Source organism: Oncorhynchus masou, chromosome 31, assembly GCF_036934945.1.
Source record: "Oncorhynchus masou masou isolate Uvic2021 chromosome 31, UVic_Omas_1.1, whole genome shotgun sequence".
NCBI lineage: Eukaryota > Metazoa > Chordata > Actinopteri > Salmoniformes > Salmonidae > Oncorhynchus > Oncorhynchus masou.
The window spans coordinates 26,898,217-26,919,550 of NC_088242.1; the positions used below are offsets into that span (position 1 = coordinate 26,898,217).

General features: G+C 42.0%; 2 protein-coding genes across 3 annotated transcripts in view; one reads left to right on the top strand and one right to left on the bottom strand.

Moving 5' to 3' along the window:
* LOC135523703 (cdc42 effector protein 1-like) overlaps positions 1–2,441 on the top strand; it is a 27,919-nt gene extending 25,478 nt beyond the window's left edge. For both annotated transcript variants that reach the window (XM_064950538.1, XM_064950539.1), the window contains exon 4: positions 265–2,441. In XM_064950538.1, coding sequence (XP_064806610.1) covers positions 265–1,031 — 767 coding nt within the window. In that variant the 3' untranslated portion in view covers positions 1,032–2,441. The remainder of the gene's footprint in view (positions 1–264) is intronic.
* On the bottom strand, positions 2,415–19,132 carry LOC135523702 (SH3 domain-binding protein 1-like). The gene is made up of 18 exons (XM_064950537.1): positions 18,840–19,132; positions 15,699–15,741; positions 15,456–15,560; positions 15,289–15,365; positions 15,085–15,196; positions 13,604–13,680; positions 13,352–13,439; positions 13,172–13,240; positions 12,971–13,055; positions 12,534–12,670; positions 12,269–12,377; positions 12,065–12,146; positions 11,867–11,947; positions 7,770–7,883; positions 7,313–7,410; positions 6,894–7,056; positions 6,453–6,808; positions 2,415–3,499 (listed from the first exon to the last, which is right to left on the bottom strand). Exons 1-18 carry the CDS (start codon positions 18,884–18,886, stop codon positions 3,243–3,245), a joined length of 2,100 nt encoding a protein of 699 aa, XP_064806609.1. The 5' UTR covers positions 18,887–19,132; the 3' UTR covers positions 2,415–3,242.
* Between the last annotated feature and the right edge of the window lie 2,202 nt (positions 19,133–21,334).

Consider the following 21,334-nt stretch of genomic DNA (forward strand, 5'->3'; position numbering starts at 1 on the left):
TTTGAAATTCACTGCTCGACTGAGGGACCTTACAGATAATTGTATGAGTGGGGTACAAAGATTCAAAAATCATGTTAACTATTATTGAACACAGTGAGTCCATGAAAATGATTATATGACTTGTTAAGCACATGTTTATTTAATGTTAAAACTATGGTGCCAACTGAAATTCCATTTATTATTTTAGATTTTTAAGTTTCTGTCAAAATCTAAATCACAATACAGAATGTTATGCCTAATCTCCCTGTCTCTACTCCACCTCAGGTCTGGAGTCAGGCTTTGTCACTCTGCCCCGTCTCTCCCGCTCAGCGGAGCGTCAGTCGCAGCAGGGAGGCTCTAACTCCTGTACCCCCAACACCCACTGCGGCTCGCTCACCGACGTCTCTGCCCTCCTGTCCTCCTCCGCTGACCCGACCCTGACCTCTGGCCCCAGTCACATGACCCGGTTCGACTCCTTGTCCTCCATGGCATCCTTCACATTCGACCTGGGGCCCTCCCTCATGAGCGAGGTGTTCGGTTTGATTGACAGCCCTAATGGCCACCCAGAGCCCAGCCACGCCTGGGAGGCAGAAGAGGCGGAAGAGCCAAGCGGCACTGCGATTGGGTTTGGGTTTGCGACCAATGAAGGCTCGGAGATGGACTCGGAGATGGATGCCACCACTGCCTCATTGGTGGATTCTCTGCTTCGAGAGGACTGTAGTAGCAGCAGGAAGAGTCCATATGGGATGGAGTGGGAAGAGGAGGAAGAGGAGGCTAGGAGAATGGAGGTGAATGGAGGTGAGCAGCATCTTAAAGGGGCAGTGCCTGATTTAGTTATGGGCTCCCCCTCTAGACAGAGGCCTGCTATGGAGAGTGAGAGGTTCCAGGGTTCCACTGATGTGCTGGGGGTGCTCTATGGGGTTGGAGGGCTCCTGAAGGGGCAGCAGAGGATGGATCTGGAGGGAAAGGTGACCATGTGCCAGACCATGAAGAAAACCCCTTACATCTGCATTACACCTGATGAGGAGGAGGAGGAGGAAATCAAAGTCTGAACTACAATGACAGTCTCAATTGTGTTTAACTAGAATTACCTACAACAGATGTCCCACTGGGCACACACTGGTTAAATCGATGTTGTTTCCATGTCATTTCAATTAAATTACTTGAACCAACATGAAATAGACGTTGAATTGACGTCTGTGACCAGTGGGTTGTGACTATTGGTTAATTCCTTGTAAAGTCTTGTTTTAAGAAACTGGCTCTATTGACCTGACTCAGCTTTGAACCCTTCATAATTTTCAAATATTCCTTTCAGAAATGTAATGTTATGTCGTCAGGAGACTCACTTGAAGACTTTGATTGTTCCCAAATTGTTCCCAAATTCACCTAAATGTAATGGAAAGTATGTTTGTTGAAAGACTCATTGAAAGATTATGGATGCTGAAAGTTCCCCAAGCAAACATGCTGTATGGAAGGAGCTAGAACAGGCTAATAATAGCTAACTACATGTCCTTTTAAAAGAGGTCACTGGAACCAGTGGAGAACAAAGAAATAAAGAGATGGGGTAGAAAGTGTGAGAATGTACCAGAGAAAGTGGTTGGACACAGAGGAGTTACCATGGAAACCATAGGAGGTTGGTGCCACATTAATTGGGGAGAACGGGCTCGTGGTAATGACTGAAGTGGAATAGTATCAAATACATTAAACACATCTATTTGCCATCCATGCCATCCATTTGTGCCGTTCCGGCCATTATTATTAGCTGTTCTCCCCTCAGCAGCCTCCTGTGATGTAAACACTAAAGACATTGCTCAACAGTGTGTAAGTCTGTTAGCAGCTGGTTAAATATCTACTGCGTGGACTTCCTGAGAAAAATGCTCAGTGTGACTTCATGTAACTATTCAAGGCAAAAGGCAGGACACGAAAACAAGGTAGTAGCGGTTTCAACCCAACTTCATCTTTCCCTCACCACCAACCAGTCCCATGGAAATTAACTACGCCAAGAGAGAGATCTTAACTCTTTGCACGTGATGTTAACTTCAGGAAAACAATACTCTTTTGCCTGAAGATTACACCCAAGACAAACACTTCATTTTTGCTTATTCTACCGATATAGTATGAAGCACAAACCATGAGAAATTCACTCAGAAATGAAATTGAAGATAATTTTGTACAATGTAATAATCACAAGTATAATGTTGTTACAGTATGTTTGTTAATTCACATATTTACATCATACCCCATTTAGACATGTTTCCCAAATTCATTATGGGTCTAGCTAACTCTCATCTTGCTTTTCGATAGGATAGTCAACTGCTTGTCTGCTATTCTGTCAACCAATGGTTGAATCCTATTTTTAGACTATATTAAGAAAAACAGTGTCCCCCATCCGCATCAATGTGCTGCTATTGATACCAATGATATTTCTATAATGATAAATGAAATAAAATGTTTTTAATAAGCATGGGCATTAATATTTTATTTACATGTCTGAAAACATTCATACAACTGTGATACAAAACATGCACTAAAGAAATCACAACATGTATGTTAGCTCTCAAACTACAAAGCACTTTTTCTCTAAGAGTTGAACTGGCTGCAAAAGCACAATACATCTCTGGCCTTGATATGCAACCCAAAGCAGGTTACTCCAAATGTCAGGTTACAGTCAACATTTGTACCTAAAGCGTAAGAACACTTCATTACACAGGCTTAGATAATACACTATACACTATATGACCAAAAGTATGTGGACACCTGCTTGTCAAACATCTCAGCACTCAGCGTTCACATTCTGTGAGCTTGTGTGGCCTACCAATTCGTGGCTGAGCCGTTGTTGCTCCTAGACGTTTCCACTTCGCAATAACATCACTTGTAGTTGACCGGGCAGCTCTAGCAGGGCAGACATTTTATGAACTGGCTTGTTGAAAAGGTGGAATCCGAGGCCATGTTGAAAGTCATTTAGCTCTTCAGTAAGGCCATTTTACTGCCAATGTTTGACAATGGAGATTGCATGGCTGTGTGCCTGATTGTATACACCCTGTCAGTATTTTTATTTTATTTCACCTTTATTTAACCAGGTAGGCCAGTTGAGAACAAGTTCTCATTTACAACTGCGACCTGGCCAAGATAAAGCAAAGCAGTGCAACAAATACAACAAAGAGTTACACATAAACAAATGGGTGTGGCTGAAATATCCAAATCCACTAATTTGAAGGGGTTCACATACTTTTGTATACAGTATATAGTGTATCTCTACCCCCTCACTGCGCTATAGAGGTCAACTGTTTGCTTTCCAGTACTGGGGGCTTGGGAGGTGGGATTTGGGGTGGCCTAATTGCACCCTTTTTGCTTAGGGTCTTCTTCAGGACTGGAGCAAGGGGCTTGGGTGCAGGTTGTAGCTGGGTTTTGGGTGTCTCTGCTGGTGCTAGAGGTGCTGGGGCCCTGGGTTTGGAGTATGTAACGGCCACCTGCTCTTTACTCTGGATGGGCGGCATGTGTTGAAGGAAGGATTTCCTCGCTGTAAAGAGAAAAAGGAGAAAGGGGTGTTGAGGATACGTTTAGAATACGTCTTTTTGGGACTATAGATGTGTATTATTATGTAAGAGTATTTGGGGTATGTATTTACAGTGCCTTTGGAAAGTATTTAGACCCCTTGACATTTTGCACATTTTGTTATGTTACAGCCTTATTCTAAAATGGATTAAATAAAAACATTTCCTCATAAATCTACACACAATACCACATAATAACAAAACAGGTTTGTAGACATTTTTGCAAATGTATTACAAACAAAAAACTCAAATACCTTATTTGCATAAGTATTCAGACTCTTTGTTATGAGACTCGAAATTGAGCTCAGGTGATTTTTGTTCAACTTGATTGGAGTCCACCTGTGGTAAATTCAATTGATTGGACATGATTTGGAAAGGCACACACCTGTCTATATAAGGTCTCAGTGCATGTCAGAGCAAAAACCAAGCCATGAGGTCAAAGGAATTGTCCATAGAGCTCAGAGACAGGATTGTGTCGAGGCACAGATCTGGTGAAGGGTACCAAAACATTCCATCATTCATAAATGGAAGAAGAGGTTTGGAAACACCAAGACTCCTTTTAGAGCTGGCCGCTTGTCCAAACTGAGGAATCGGAGGAGAAGGGACTTGGTCAGGGAGGTGACCAAGAACCTGATGGTCACTCTGACAGAGCTCCAGAGTTCCTCTGTGGAGATGGGAGAACCTTCCAAAAGGACAACCATCTCTGCAGCACTCCACCAATCAGGGCTTTATGGTAGAGTGGGCAGACAGAAGCCACTCCTCAGTAAAATGCAAAACATTTTTTTGTTAACCTTGATTTTACTAGGCAAGTCAGTTAAGAACAAATTCTTATTTACAATGATGGCCTACCCCAGCCAACGCTGGACCAATTGTGCACCGCCCTATTGGACTCCCAGTCATGGCCAGATGTGATGCAGGCTGGATTTGAACCAGGGACTGCAGTGACACCTCTTACACTGAGATGAAGTGCCTTAGACCGCTGTGCCACTCGGGAGCCCCTCCAGGCACATGACAACCTGCTGGCACCTAAAGGGTTCTCAGATCATGAGAAACAAGATTCTCTGGAAACCAAGATTGAACTCTTTGGCCTGAATGCCAAGCGTTACATCTATAGGAGAGCTGGCACCATCCCTATGGTGAAGCATGGTGGTGGCATCATGCTGTGGGGATGTTTATCGCAGCAGGACTGGGAGACTAGTCAGGATCGAGGCAAAGATGAACAGAGCGAAGTACAGAGAGATCCTTGATAAGAACCTGTTCCAGAGTACTCAGGATTTCAGACTGGGGTGAAGGTTCACCTTCCAACAGGACGACTCTAAGCACACAGCCAAGAAATGCAGGATTGGCTTCGGGACAAGTCTCTCAATGTCCTTGAGTGGCCCAGCCAGAGTCCGGGATTGAACCCGATCTAACATCTCTGGACAGACCAGAAAATAGCTGTGCAGTAACTCTCCCCATCCAACAGACAGAGCTTGAGAGGATCTGCCGAGAAGAATGGGATTAACTCCCCAAATACAGGTGTGCCAAGCTTGTAGCATCATACCCAACAAGACTTGAGGCTGTAATCGCTGAGGTGCTTCAACAAAGTACTGATTAATGCGTCTGAATACTTATGTAAATGTGATATTTCAGGTCATTATTTTTTTTAGACATTTGCAAAATGTCCTGTTTTTGCTTTGTCATTATGGGGTTTTGTGTGTAGATTGATGATGAAAAAAAAAACAATTTAATCAATTTTATAATGGGACTGTAACCAAACAAAATGTGGAAAAGGTCAAGGGGTCTGATTACTTTCCAAAGGCACTGTATTTCTACTTGAAACTAGAAGTGTGGGTTGTGGTAGTGCAACAGTTTTTTTATCAGGACAGTTTTGTCATTAGAAGATGGTTATTTTAGCCGCTGCTGCCGGGGATCGTGGCTTCCTTGTACTAAAGTGGGGCAGTGGTTTGTCACTTCTGCTGGGTGGTCTATAACACAACGTGAGTGATCTGAGGGACTTTAGTACTGTCTAAGTAAGTATTGCCTTCACCACTGTCTAAGCATTAGATGTCGTTAGCTAGCTAGCACGAGTTATGTGCTTTACATTTGAGTAATTTAGCAGATGCTCTTATTCAGAGGGACTTACAGTAGTGAGTGCATACAGTGGGGCAAAAAAGTATTTAGTCAGCCACCAATTGTGCAAGTTCTCCCACTTAAAAAGATGAGAGAGGCCTGTAATTTTCATCATAGGTACACTTCGACTATGACAGACAAAATGAGAAAAAAATTCCAGAAAATCACATAGTAGATTTTTTTATGAATTTATTTGCAAATTATGGTGGAAAATAAGTATTTGGTCAATAACAAAAGTTTATCTCAATACTCAATACTCAATACTCAATACAAGCTGCTTACCTATTGCAGATTCAGTCTTCCCAGCCTGGTGCAGGTCTACAATTTTGTTTCTGGTGTCCTTTGACAGCTCTTTGGTCTTGGCCATAGTGGAGTTTGGAGTGTGACTGTTTGAGGTTGTGGACAGGTGTCTTTTATACTGATAACAAGTTCAAACAGGTGCCATTAATACAGGTAACGAGTGGAGGACAGAGGAGCCTCTTAATGAAGAAGTTACAGGTCTGTAAGAGCCAGAAATCTTGCTTGTTTGTAGGTGACCAAATACTTATTTTCCACCATAATTTGCAAATAAATTCATTAAAAATCCTACAATGTGATTTTCTGGATTTCTTCTTCTCATTTTGTCTGTCATAGTTAAAGTCTACCTATGATGAAAATTACAGGCCTCTCTCATCTTTTTAAGTGGGAGAACTTTCACAATTGGTTTCTGACTAAATACTTTTTTGCCCCACTGTACATTTGAATACTTTTTCATACTAGTCCCCTGTGGGAATCGAAAACACAACTCCGTCATGGACGGCCACCTACGTTTGTATGGTGAGGTGATCTTCAGTGCAGCTCTGGGGGAGTCCGGTGGGGCCTCTAGGATGGGTTCTAGTGAGCCCAATTCAGGGCTCTGATTCTGGGTCGGACTGCAGACAGACACTGGTGGTGGGGAGGGAACCAGGGTTGGGCCAGGTGCCAGTTTGGGGTTGGGTAGTGGGGATGGGTTGTGGAACAGTGTCGGGCTTGGGACAGGGGACGGGCTCTGGGTATGGACTGGGGTACGGTTAAGTGGGGTTGAGCATGGTGGGTCTGAGGCAGGGTTCCCCCAGGTGGTGGTTCTACGACCAATGGAGCCTGACTTAATGATGAAAAAACCTCCACTGTCCTGAGATGCTGAGCTGTGGAGGAGACGGGCGGTGTTAGATAACACACTGACATAATAGAAAGTGAACATACATCCTGTTCAGTCTGTGCCTGTGGTACCTGATTGTTTTACAGAGAGAAGCATGAGAAGAGGAAGAGGAAGCGCATGATGAAGTGGAGGAGGTCATTCGCACAAGGTTCTCTTTCCCAGACTCTGAAGTTTGAGGTTCTGACATTTTCAAATCTGGGACCCCAGGAAGCTCAGGAATCTCAAAGTCCACCTCTGGAAAGGAACACAACACAGGCCTACTTTGAGCAACCGTGTTCCATACAAAATACATAGACCTACCTAACATACAGTTCAACATAGTGAGACAAAAATAAGTGAATGAATAAAAATACTATCCAAAGGTCATAAGGGGCTCAAGCAGCCCTCTCAGGTATCTAGTAGCACAACATGCAAATCAACTCATCCCTAAAAAAACACCCACTGCTCCTCCCTCAAACACACAAACATCACATTGAATGTGGTACTGTACCTTCATGAAACAGGCTGCTGGAGTGTTGTATGAGAGGCTCAACCACCGCCACCACCTGGACGGAGGAGGCAGATGCCATGTCCAACAGCGCTGCCTCCCTGTAAGAGAGGGAGAGAGGTTGATGGAGAGATGTGAAGAGAAAAATGTATGATGGTACAGAATTGGACGGGGGAGAGGGAGATTGAAAGGAAGAAAGAAAGGGAAGCGGGATGGGGGGTGAGAGATGAGAAAGTGAGACAGAAATAGAGGGAGAGAGAGAAAGAAAGAAAGAAACACACATAGGTTAAAGTCAAGTACTAAAAAGCACAGAAACATAGCTAAACAGACATAATCAGATTAATAACAATCATGTAACAATAGAAAGTGACACCAGGAACAACATTGAGACAGGGCGATTATGACAGACTAATAGAGTGGTTCAGTTTCATCTCTCTGTCAGTATGTCAGTAGTACCCACCCCTCCATGCGAGGCCACAGCAGGTTGGGACCCAGTACTATGGCAATGTTACTGGGACTCATCCTGTTAACCGACTGCTGTTCTGACAGGCACGACAGGAACTGTATAAGGTACCTATTAGGGGGAGGGGGGGAGAGAGAGACAGGGGAGAGAGAGAGAGAGAGAGAGAGAGAGAGAGAGAGAGAGAGGGAGGGAGGGAGGGAGGGAGGAGGGAAGGGAGGGAGGGAAGGGAGGGAAGGGAGGGAGGGAAGGGAGGGAGGAAGGAGAAGCACATACAGTGGCGTGTATTCATCAAATCAAATAAAAGTTTATTTATCACATGCGCCGAATACAACAATGCAGTTCAAGAAATAGAGTTAAGAAAATATTTACTAAATAAACTAAAGTAAAAACATTTTATCAAAATGAAAAAGTAACACAAGAAAATGACATAACAATAATATGGTTATATACAGGAGGCACCGGTACCGAGTCAGTTTGTGGGGGTACAGGTAAATTGAGGTAATTTGTAAAGTGACTATGCATAGATAATAAACAGTGAGTAGCAGCAGTGTAAAAACAGAGGGGGGGTGTCAATGTAATTAGTCTGGGGTGGCCATTTGATTAATTGTTCAGCAGTGTTATGGCTTGGGGGTAGAAGCTGTTAAGGACTTGACGCTCCAGTACCGCTTGCCGCGTGGTAGCAGAGAGAACGGTCTATGACTTGGGTGACTGGAGTCTTTGACCATTTTTTGTGCCTTCCTCTGACACTGAATAGTATATAGGTCCTGGATGTCAGGAAGCTTGGCTACTTTGATGTACTGGGCCGTATGCACTACCCTCTGTTGCGCCTTACGGTCAGATGCCGAGCAGTTGCCATACCAGGCGGTGATGCAATCGGTTAGGATTCTCTCGATGGTGTAGCTGTATAACTTTTTGAGGCTCTGGGAACCCAGTCTCCTGAGGGGATAAAGGTGTTGTCTTTCCCTCTTCACAACTGCCTTGGCATGTTTGGACCATGATAGTTCGTTGGTGATGTGGACACCAAGGAACTTGAAACTCTCGACCCGCTCCACTTCTGGCATGATGGTGTTGATTTGAGCCATGACCAGCCTTTCAAAATCTTTCAAAGCACTTTATGGCTACTGACATGAATGCTACGGGGCGGTAATCATTTAGACAGGTTACCTTCACTGACTTGGGCACAGGGACTATGGTCGTCTGTTTGAAACATGTAGGTATTATAGACTCAGTCAGAGAGTTGAAAATGTCAGGAAGGACACTTGCCAATTGGTTAGCGCATGCTATGAGGACACGTCCTGGTAATCCGTCTGACCCTGCGGCTTTGCGAATGTTGACCTGTCTGAAGGTCTTGCTCACATTGGCTACGAGAGCGTGATCACACAAGCATCCAGAACAGCTGGTGCTCTCATGCATGTACAAATGAGGTAAAATGGATTTAAGTTTGCCTGCATTAAAATCCCCGGCCACTAGGAGCGCTGCTTCTGGATAAGCATTTTCTTGTTTGCATATGGCCTTATACAGCTCGTTGAGTGCGGTCTTAGTGCCAGCATCGGTTTGTGGTGGTAAATAGATGGCTATGAATAATATAAATGAGAACTCTCTTGGTAGATAGTGTGGTCTACAGCTTATCATGAGGTATTCTACCTCAGCCGAGCAATACCTCAAAACTTTTTAAATATTAGACATCGCGCACCAGCAGTTATTGACAAAAGGACACACACCCCCACCCCTCATCTTACCAGACGTAGTTGCTCTGTCCTGCCGATGCACGGAAAAGCCAGCCCTATATTATCCATGTCATTGTTCAGCCACGTCTTGGTGAAACATAAGATATTACAGTTTTTAATACCCTGTTGGCCGGATAGGCTTAATCGTAGATCGTTTGTTTTCCAATGATTGTACGTTGGCCATTAATACGGAGGGTAGTGGTGGTTTACCTACTCATCAGCCCGCATCTCCTCCCCTCCCCGTCTCTTTTCTTCACGCTGATGACAGGGATATACTTCGAGTCGGACTCATTACAGAAAGAAATCGCTGTTCCGATGTCCCGAAGCTCTTTTCAATCATGAGCGATGGTTGTAGCATCATTATGTAGAAAATGAGTTACAAACAATATGATTTTTTTTTTAAATAGCACAGTTGGCTAGCAGCCCGTAAAACGGCAGCCATCCCCTCCCGTGCCATTATTATCATGGATGCCAAGGGAAGCCAGGCTTCCCAAAAAGATGTACTAAGAAAAAAAGAAAAAAATAAAATGTATCTTTTGTCTCTCTGTGTTACATACATTTCCTTCAATTCTGATTCTGTCTGGTCAAAAAAAGTATGACATTGTTGCTGCCCAGAGCATTGAATGCAAGGGAAGCCAGCGAACATTTGGCCTACCTTCATAAAAAAAAATATGCTAATGGCCAACCAGCGTTGAGCTAAACTGAGTGAACTCAGTTGTGAATTGTCCTGGCACACCAAAAAAGTGTCAAGGGAAGCCAGTTTGGATTTGGCTTCAGACCAATCACATTGCATCAGAAGGCAAACGTCATTGACAAAGAAAAACATTAATTGTTGCATCTCTCTGTGTCATTGTCCTCTGGTGGCTCGCAAGCTAAAATTGTCCCTTTCCTAAATTAGCCATGGATGGAGATAGGGATTTGGACTTGTGGTTTTACTTCATTCTCCGTACTGGCCAATGATTATAACGGCGATTAGGATCCAACCATAAATTCATACATTGTGCCCCTGGCCTGAGAGGATGGAAGTTCAACATGTAGCTAGATGTAGTAGGCTAATGTTAACTAGCTGGCCTGGCGCATCATTGCCCATGAAAGGAAGTTAGGCTAGCGAGCAAAAAATTTAGCCAGGTAGCCTAGGACAACAAAAACTAAAAGCGTGTACTAATTGACTGATAAGGGAACTATATGCTTAAAGGTAATGATTAAAGAATTCCACCCTGAAACATAACTATTAGTGATTATTAGTTTATGTAGCATGTATAATGAATGATTCAAGTACTAAATGTAAGTCCAATAAGGTTTGGTAGAGAAATGTGTGTGTGTCTAAGAAAATACCAAGAACAATTCAACTGTGTTTGACCCAACCTGGCTAGAACTCTGAGAAACGTATGATAGGACAGGGAATCCTTTCAAGGTCCATCTAATCTTGGGGGAATGGAACTGTCGGCTTGTTAGTGATAAACAGTGGATACAACTCACCTACTGTTCGTGTGTATGTATGTGCTTAAATAGGGAGTGAGTTATAAAATGGATGTCTTTGTATTATGGACTTCAGAGCGCTGTCGTGAATAAACTGTACGAACCTTTTGCATAAGCTGAGTCTTTTCCTAATTATTATTAAATCCAGGGCATTACAAACCTCGGGGATTGGTCAAAGCTTATTGATTGATAGTTATTATCATTGGGATTGAAGATTCTCTTGACATTGACAGAGTCATAGACCGTTTAGACAACATGAGGAGGACTGCATTGGCGTTTCTCTACAAGTAGGGTGAGTCAACATATTTTCTACTTGCACACACACAGGCATGCACAGACATCAGTACCATGGACAGCCACATCATATTTAGCTTACATTGGTTGGACTAAATAGTTTTGGGCATTTTTGGCATAGATTATTAGATAATGCTGAAATGTTGAAGTTGAAATGATGCTGGAATAGTGAAGACAGCTCCTGTTTTCTTTGTGACAATCTCAATGTTCTAAATCTATAGTTGTTTAGTAGTTCGAAAATGTCAGAAACATTACCTTGCTTGACCATGCTCTAGGTCATGTAACTGTTTGTTACATGCAATATGTTTTGTGGATTTCACCGGACAGATGTTGCTCTCCGGGTTTTGTAATGTGTGGTTGAATTAGTTCTGCCACTCTGTCTTCTTATTGCCTCGACCGTAGGCCTATATATCACGGTGCCAAGGCATATGAACTAGCAGGTCATAGCAATGCAATTATCACAACACATAGTTGTAATATGGCTAGCGAGATATTCACAATCATACACACTGCATCATTCTTGAGTTTTTACAACTTCACACTGGAATCGGTCAAGATTTGAGAGAGCTATGGGTTACAGAGATATGGACATACCGGAGGTTGTTGTAGTTTTCTGATGGTAACTTCTTCAGCACAATTTTAAACTGCTCAAGTTTGTCTGTCAATTCTTTCTCCCTAAATAAAGAGGGGAACAGACAGACATTTGAAGAGCAGAAATTAGAGGGGAGCGAAATCATGTAAAGACACTATGTACTGTATGCTTTTAAGATGTAGACCAATCAAGGACCTTACCCTGCTGCTTGAAACCAATCATTGTAGAGTTCAAAGGTCATGAGTGGTTCAGGCAACTCTCTCAGGTAGCTTTTCAAAGCCCCTACATGGATAAAAGAGAAAATGCTGCTTAGTGCCTATGCGTTGTTTAACTGTCAAGTAAAGATATTTGAAACTTGAAAACCTTGAATAAGGGGTACTGTCAACAGGAACGGTCTCTCTGACCTGCGACTGCATGAGGGTCAGTGAATTCACTGTGGTTCACGACCCCTCCATCCAGACTGCTCTTCAGTCTCTTCACTACCGAGGCTGCTGCTGCCAGACGAAACAGACCCTGGGAGAGAGATGAAGGGAGATAGAGATAGACAGATTTGATCCAAGAGGGCAAACATTATCGCAGACTGGCTACAGTCCTTTCACCTGCTCAGTTAATTAATAATATCCCAATCACATCTATACCATGTAGTAGACTAATAATCCCAGTCCTCACCTCCTCTCTCATGCCGGTGTGCAGCAGCATGTGAACACACTCCTGGATGGGAACAGCGATCTCCCTGCCGCTGTTGTACAGATGAGTCAGCAGGGGCTCCCCGTAAACCTTCCCCTTATAGTTATTCTCGTGGGAGTCTGTGTTAACACACATACTGGTGACACACTGGACAAATCCTAGGCAAGTGGGTGCTACACATTGGATAGGGGGGGTTACCCATGTACACTAAGTATGGCCTGGGTATTGTAATTGCAAATACACACACACACACACACACACACACACACACACACACACACACACACACACACACACACACACACACACACACACACACACACACACACACACACACACACACACACACACACACACTACATACATACACACACAGTACATACATACACACAGTACATACATACACACACCCTATTCACCTGTTTGACTGTCTTTCAGCTCACTGATGTTTCGTTCGAGGAAGTCATGGGAATTCTTATGATGTTCTGCTTGTAGTTCCAGCAGCTAAGGAGAGAGCACAACCCAGACACTTATCAATTATAATTCCTAATAGCTAATAGCACATGATAATTAACGGAAGTCCAGCTTGAAAGGGAGGACAATTAGTAGGCCACACTCACACGAATGAAGTAGTTGGCATAGTCATCTTCTTTAGTGGCAAAGTGATACAGATCTGCAGAGTATTGGTCCTGCAGGGAATGTACAGCCACGCAAAAAGTTAATACTGTATGTTAGAGGCTGAAACTACTGCATTAAACAACAAAGTGTCTGAAACAGTAACATCCAACACCACACAACACCTTGATGCTCTCCAGTTTCCTCCAGGCCTCCTCCACCTCCTCTTTCAGCCCATCCTGCTTTGCCTGAGGTCCCGTACTAGCCTGGGACCTGAAGGGGCAAAGTCATTCATGATCAGAAGCCATAAAAGGTAAAAGAAAGGACTCAATGGAGATACTGACTAAAGGTAGTTATTATATATGTATAAATGAACTGTGTACTGTCTGGAGCATATAGGGTCTGTGAAATACAAACACACAGAACGTGTGACTCACTTGTTGCGTGCATTGTGCCAGTCCATTGTGAGTTTGGCAAACTGCTTCTTGTTTTTGAGAATCTCTGGAAGGTCTTCCTACAGATAGTGTACATATGTCATTACATATCTCTGAAGCCCATATCTCACTAAAGCTTCACTAAAGCTCCAGTAGATTACTAAGAAAGGCTCATCCTTTGTTTAAAAATGGCCTTTTGGCCTTTATACAGATTACAACTTCTCAATTGAAAATGAAACCTTGTTCAAAGTATCACTCTTCCTTAAAAAAGTCCTGCAAAGCTGGTTACAATTCCAATATTATCTACCAGAAAATACAGAAAAAATATTAGAACCAATATTATGGTTCAACGCAAATATACTGATTGATAAAAAAAACATTATGGATTTTGTAAAATGTTATTATATTTATTACAAATATTATGAATATGAATGGTGTAGTTATGTCGCATATGCAGCTATCGAAAATATATGGAAATGTTTTCTCAATCCAAAGTTTTACTGATTGCAGCATTACCTCAAAAATGGATGAGTCAAGTGGAAGGTGGAGAAGGTAGGGAATTGTCTGTCTGCCATACTGTATATTAAAGACCAAAATTGGCTGAAAAAGGTTGGCATATATATCGAAAAATATGCCAGTTTCATTTGAGGACAAAAATATTGACAGCTGGCCATACACGTTGCAAAAATATCTGGGAAGAGATTTTCGATGTACCGATTCCATGCACATGGTGTATGAATTGATATACAAAACAACGCTTCATTCAATATTGAGTTTTTCAATTGAAATATTAAACAAAATTCTTGCCACCAACAGAATGTTATATATATGGGACATACAACAATCTCAGCTCTGCATATCTTGCTGTGAGGAAACAGAATCCTTAGATAATTTATTCTGGTATTGTCCCCATCTAGCTTGTTTCTGGCTGAAAAATCACAACATTCTTTTAAAATGATCCCTACAAATAGCAGTGTTGGGCAATTTGGAAAGCCATAGTCAATCAATCAATCAACAATATAATAATAATCTTAGGAAAAATGTTCCTCTTTAACTCACAATCTGTGGATACCGTGCGATGAGAAAGGTTCAAAATGAATGTAAAACATCACATCACAGTTGAAAAATACATGGCACGTGGATATCAAAAGAGGATGTCTACAGAGATAGGTGGGATGGGCTGAGAGTAGCCCAAAATGCCATGTGTATAATCCAAAAACAATATCTTTGTTGTGTAATTACTGTGTGTAAAAGTACCATGTATCTCAAATGTGTGTAAAATGCACATGTAACAAAAAAGTGTAAAAAACTAAAATATAAAACAAAATGACTGTTGTCCTCAGAAGAGGGGGGGGGGCAATAACATGTTTTGAATAATAATATATATATATGTTTTTAAAGTATTCATATGTAATACTACATAATCACAAAATTAAATTGTTATCCAAAAGTGTCTGAATAACTCTTGCTAATGCAGCCCTTACCTCACTGAGTTTATTGAGAGGTTCCAAAACCTCCTTCTCCAGCTTCAGCTCAAAGTCAGACAGTGTTGCGGCCAGATGACTCTCCATGAAGCAACACATCTCCAATACTTTCCTATCAGAGAGGAAATAGACTCATTGATTCATTAAAGAATTTTTAACTGATCATTTGGATGATTAAATAAATGGTTAGGTTACTTAAAGTACCTGATAGAAGAGTCTGGATCAAACTCTTTAAAGCTCTCAGCCATGCTAACAGAGAGCAGCATGAGAGGGAGTTTTTTCTGGAGAGAGAGATAATTTTATATTGATAATCATGATAGAATGACTTCAAGTCAAGGGTCAGGGGTGAAAGGTGAAAGAGTAGACTTTACAATTCTTCTGTCTGTGTCCAGCCCTAGTTGACTCTGCAGACAGCCCAGCAGCTTCTTGTGAATAACCTGCGCTGCCTTCTTGGCTGGCTCCACCCGCTGCTCCACCTTAGACCAATGAAAATGACAGATATAGAGCGTATCTTATGTTCACGCTGAGCTAGGTACAAATGTATTCACTGAGAAATCTTTTCACGTAGTGAAATGAGCCACCACTGTCACCTTTTATCATCAGCCTTAACTCACCATAACCAGATCTTCTGTGAGAAGATCTGTGGCATCCTGTGACCTATTAATAATGTTAAAAAAGGCTTTCAGGCAATATTTGTGTTACAGTGTGTTGCAGTCTTATTTGGCAATGTTCTTGGTGAGTGGAGTGTGCCAATACAGTATATTTTGCACTATGCTTCTTTGACTCGAATACTGACATTACACAAAATAAAATAAACAGTAAGGCACATTTCCGCATATGATCAAATACAACATTTTTGCTTAACGTTTCATTCATACATCTATGTGCTTTTACGAAGAAAGAAAACATTTAGGCTACAAGGACATTCATATTCATAGCCACACGCCTGGTCTTAGTATTTTGTGTTTTCTTTATTATTTTGATCAGGCCAGGGTGTGACATGGGTTACTTTATGTGGTGTGTTTTGTCTAGGGGTTTGTTGTAGGTTATGGGATAGTGGTTAGTGGGGTTGTCTAGAATAGTCTATGGCTGCCTGGAGTGGTTCTCAATCAGAGGCAGGTGTTTATCGTTGTCTCTGATTGGGAACCATATTTAGGCAGCCATATTCTTTGAGTGTTTTGTGGGTGATTGTTCCTGTCTCTACCAGATAAGGCTGGTTTAGGGTTTCACGGCTTCGTAGTTATCTTTTATTAAAGATTAATCAAAAATAACCACGCTGCATTTTGGTCCGACTCTCCTTCGACGGAAGAAAACCGTAACTATGTTTTTAAACAGTAGCCAAGAGCAATCTGAGTTAATTTGACCATTGGAAAAAGAGCTACTGTGTAAATACTGCAATGCAGGTTGGATTCATTTTCAAGGTGATGATTACACTGTTCCTACCAACACAATACTACATTAGAAAGATTATATTTTCTGTCCAGAGCTGTATTTGCTCACAACGCACATCATTTTATGATAAAAGCGTGCCAGTGGACTGGTAAGTATACTTTAGTGAGAAAATGTTGAGATCAATTGCAACTATGTTTACCCATCCCCCAAATCAATATTTATGAGTAATTCCCTCCAACCCACAACTTCTCACTTAAATGCATTTTATAAAAAATGGACAGCGGTCGGGCAAATGCTGAAATTGGGGTTGAGAGATATTCTTTAAAGTTAGAGTAGAGGCTACTGCTGTGGGCTGAAACCAGGCCAGAAAAGGGGGGAGGGGGCTGTTTTAGGGGACTTACAGGTGGGATGAGAGAGTGAGTGACAGGCAGAGAGAGAGTGAGAGAGAAAGAGAGAGAATTAAAGAATGGCAATGAAGTTTCAGCAGCATCTGATAGAGAGCAGTGTTACATCAGTGAAACAGCTGCAGTGAAGCCCAAGCATTTTCTAACTGTTTTTTTCTTCTTCAACAAAAGCCCATAGGTGTCTTTCTATCTGTGTTTTTTTTATAGTTAAGATCACATTCAGTTATTCTGAACAAAGTGAGAATAGTGTAGGTAGGGGCTCCTTTACTGTGGTTAGAGCTCTGTTCTGGTGCAGCCGCCTGTTAATTACCAGGGATTATTAATAGCCTGAAACACGTCAGTGGCATGGAGGCCTGCAAACACACCACTTCCATGGTCTGTTGCAACCTGCTGCAGACACGCTCAGCTATCAGCCAGGGTAGTGTGGGCATCAACAACCCAACGTGGGTATCCAATTACATATTTTTGCTGATCTGAAGCATAATACACGTACATACAAATGTACAGATTGGCTTTTGTACATGGGACATTACTGGATCAAAGGTCATTCAGTTTACTCTTTAAGGTATAGGGGAATCTTAAATAAAATTGTATTTGTCACAAGTTTCATAAACAACAGGTGTAGAGTAACAGTGAAATGCTTACTGACAGGCCCTTCCCAACAAGAGAGAAAAATAATAACATGAGGAATAAATACACAATGATTAACGATAACTTGGCTATATACACAGGGTACCAGTACCCGAGTCGATGTGCAGGGGTACGATGTAATTGAGGTAGATATGAATCTTGTGGGTTAACAATTTAACCCCCCAGAGTCATATATTTAGAGAGTTTTGCCAATGTATTTACTGCATTATCAATCAAATGTATTTATAGAGCCCTTTTTACAACAGCAGTTGTCACAAAGTGCATATACAGAAACCGAGTCTAAAACTCCAGAGAGCAAGCAGTGCAGATGTAGAGGCACATTGGCTAGGAACAACTCCTTAGAAAGGCAGGAGCCTAGGAAGAAACCTAGAGGACCCGGCTCTGAGGTGTGGCCAGTCGTTTTCTGGCTAATGTATTTATTGTACATGACATTTCAACATTCTATGGTAGCCATGTTAGCTCACCATTAACATGACATGGCAAATATTTAAACAATGCTATGTTACTGAATGTCTAGAATTAGAAGAATATTCTAAATTCTAAAAGTTGGCCTAACTCTCCTAAATATATGGCTCTGCTGTGTCATTGTGTCACAGGCTACACACAAAGTAAGACATGATGCACGTCATCTTGCCGTGACGCCATTCAAAATAATGATTAATTGTTATGATTGTTGAAACATTACAGTCATCCACTATTTGCACTACACCATGGAACCCTGTCTGCTTCACTCTTCCTCCTACTTTCATACCAACGGTGGCATGATGATCATAAACACTGTGGTTGTCCTCAGACACCAAAGATACTCTGTCCTTTGCAGAAGTCAGATGACTTTACCACAGGAAGCTGCTGAGGGGAGGACGGCTCATAATAATGGCCGGAACGGAGCAAATGGAATGGCATCCATGTGTGTGATGTATGACACCATACCCCTGATTCTGCTCCAGCCATTACCATGAGCTCATCCTCCCCAATTAAGGTGCCACCAACCTCCTGTGGACCAAACAGGCTACCCACTCACCAAAAGCTTGTCTAAAGGTTCTTCTTTCACCCACAGATGCTCATGATGAAAATAACTAAGATTAGAACGTAGAATCAGACTTTAGAGTTTAGATTGTCACAAAACTTGATAGCATTGGTTAGAAGTACAGTATCTCACCATTTATTCTCCATTCTATGCAGTTAGTTCCAAGTTCTTTGAAAATAACTATTGTATTAGAACTGAAAAGAAATAGGCTATTGTATTTTCACAAATATATCCCCCTCCAAAAAAACAAAAAGTCCAAAATGGCACATGAAAGTACTTACTTCCCTACAGAGCCAAGCTGCTTCAAGAGGTTGAAAGATTTCAGCATGGCTGCATAGGAGTCAGCCCGCCTCTTACAAATTATCCCTCTGTCTTGACTCCAGCCAGGTCCTCAGTCATATGTTGCCAAGTCAGTGTCTGTATTATTTTGTTGAGCAGACACCACTGCAAGTGGTTTTCTTCAGTGTGTGTTGTTGGTGTGATGTTCTGTCATCCAGCAGTATTCGTTCTTGTTTTGAAATTGTGCTCTGTGACTGTGTTCAACCGCCACTCAGTCACACAGAGCTCTAAGAGAAGAGGAAGTTGCCTCAACTGAAGCAGCAGCAAAGGAAGAGGGGTTTTTCAATATCAATGTGAAATATTATATACAGTGAATTCGGAAAGCATTCAGACCCTTGACTAATTCCACATTTTGTTATGTTACAGCCTTATTCTAAAATGGATTAAATAAAAACATTTCCTCATAAATCTACACACAATACTCATAATAACAAAGCGAAAGCAGGTTTGTAGACATTTTTGTGAATGTTTTCTTTCTTTTTACTATTTCCTACATTGTAGAATAGTAGTGAAAACTTCAAAACTATGAAATAACACATATGGAATCATGTAGTAACCAAAAAAGTGTTAAACAAATAAAATTATATTTTATATTTGAAATCTTCAAAGTACCCACGCTTTGCCTTGATGACAGCTTTGCCCACTCTTGGTATTCTCTCAACCAGCTTCATGAGGTAGTCACCTGGAATGCATTTCAATTAACAGGTGTGCCTTCCTAAAAGTAAATTTGTTGAATTACTTTCTTTCTTAATGGGTTTGAGCCAATCAGTTCTGTTGTGACAAGGTCAGGGCGGTATACAGAAGACAGCCTATTTGGTAAAAAGACCAAGTCAATATTATGGCAAGAACAACATAAGTAAGTAAAGAGAAATGACAGTCCATCATTACATGAAGGTCAGTCAATACGGAAAATATCAAGAACTTTAAAAGTTTCTTCAAGTGCAGTTGCAAAAATCATCAAGCGCTATGATGAAACTGGCTCTCATGAGGACCGCCACAGGAAAGGAAAACCCAGAGTTACCTCTGCTGTAGAGGATAAGTTCATTAGAGTTTGCAGCCCAAATAAATGCTTCACAGAGTTCAAGTAACAGACATATCTCAACATCAACTGTTCAGAGGAGACTGCGTGAATCAGGCCTTCATGGTCGAATTGCTGCAAATAAACCACGACTAAAGGACACCAATAAGAAGAAGAGACTTGCTTGGGCCATAAAACACAAGCAATGACCGGTGAAAATCTGTCCTTTGGTCTGAGGAGTCAAAATTTGAGATTCTTTGTTCCAACCGCACCTTTGTGAGACACAGAGTGGGTGAACTGATAATCTTCGCATGTGTGGTTCCCACTGTGAAGTACGGAGGAGGAGCTGGGATGGTGCTTTGCTGGTGACACTGTCAGTGATTTATTTAGAATTCAAGGCACACTTAACCAGCATGGCTACCACAGCATTCTACGGTGATACGCCATCCCATCTGGTTTGCTTTTTTTGTAAGAGGGCATATCAAACCAAATTATAGTTTATTTGTCTCTTGCCCCGAGTACAACAAGTGTAGACCTTACAGTGAAATATTTACTTACAAGCCCGAACCAACAGTGCACTTTTTAAGTAAAAAGTAGGTATTAGGTAAACAATAGATAGTAAAGTAAAGAAAAAAAACAAAAATGTAAAATGACAGTGAAAATAACAGTAGCGAGGCTATATACAGGTGGTACCAGTACAGACTCAATGGGCCACCCGCTTAGTTGGGCTAATTGAGGTAATATGTACATGTAGGTAGAGATAAAGGGACTTAGCATAGATGATAAACAGAGTAGCAGCAGCGTAAAAGAGATGTCTTATGGCTTGAGTGTAAAAGCTGTTGAGAAGCCTTTTGTTCCTAGACTTGGTGCTCCGGTACTGCTTGACATACGGTAGCAGAGAGAACAGTCTATGACTGGGGTGGCTGGGGTCTTTGACAATTTTTAGGGCCTTTCTCTGAAAACGCCTGGTGTAGAGGTCCTGGATGACAGGCAGCTTGGCCCCAGTGATGTACTGGGCCATACACACTACACTCTGCAGTTCCTTGCGGTCGGAGGCCGAGCAGTTGCCGCACCAGGCAGTGATGCAACCAGTCAGGATAATCTCGATTTTGCAGCTGTAGAACCTTTTGAGGATCTGAGGACCCATGCCAAATCTTTGAGGGGGAATACGTCATGTCGTTCCCTCTTCACAACTGTCTTGGTGTTTTTGGACCATTCTAGTTTGTTGGTGATGTGGAGACCAAGGAACTTGAAGCTCACAACCTGCTCGACTACAGCCCTGTCAATGAGAATGGGGGCGTGCTCGGTCCTCCTTTTCCTGTAGTCCACAATCCTCTCCTCTATCTTGATTCCGTTGAGGGATAGGTTGTTATTCTGGCACCACCCGGCCAGGTCTCTGACCTCCTCACTATAGTCTGT

Bases quoted from the DNA above. Each gene is read 5' to 3' on its own strand.
- LOC135523702 (XM_064950537.1), bottom strand. From the start codon at position 18,886: ATGCTGAAATCTTTCAACCTCTTGAAGCAGCTTGGCTCTGTAGGGAA. The intron at 15,197-15,288 runs GTACTTTAAGTA...CCTCTCTGATAG, and splicing joins GATCCAGACTCTTCTATCAG to GAAAGTATTGGAGATGTGTT. The intron at 11,948-12,064 runs GTAAGGTCCTTG...CTCTTTATTTAG, and splicing joins GATTGGTTTCAAGCAGCAGG to GGAGAAAGAATTGACAGACA.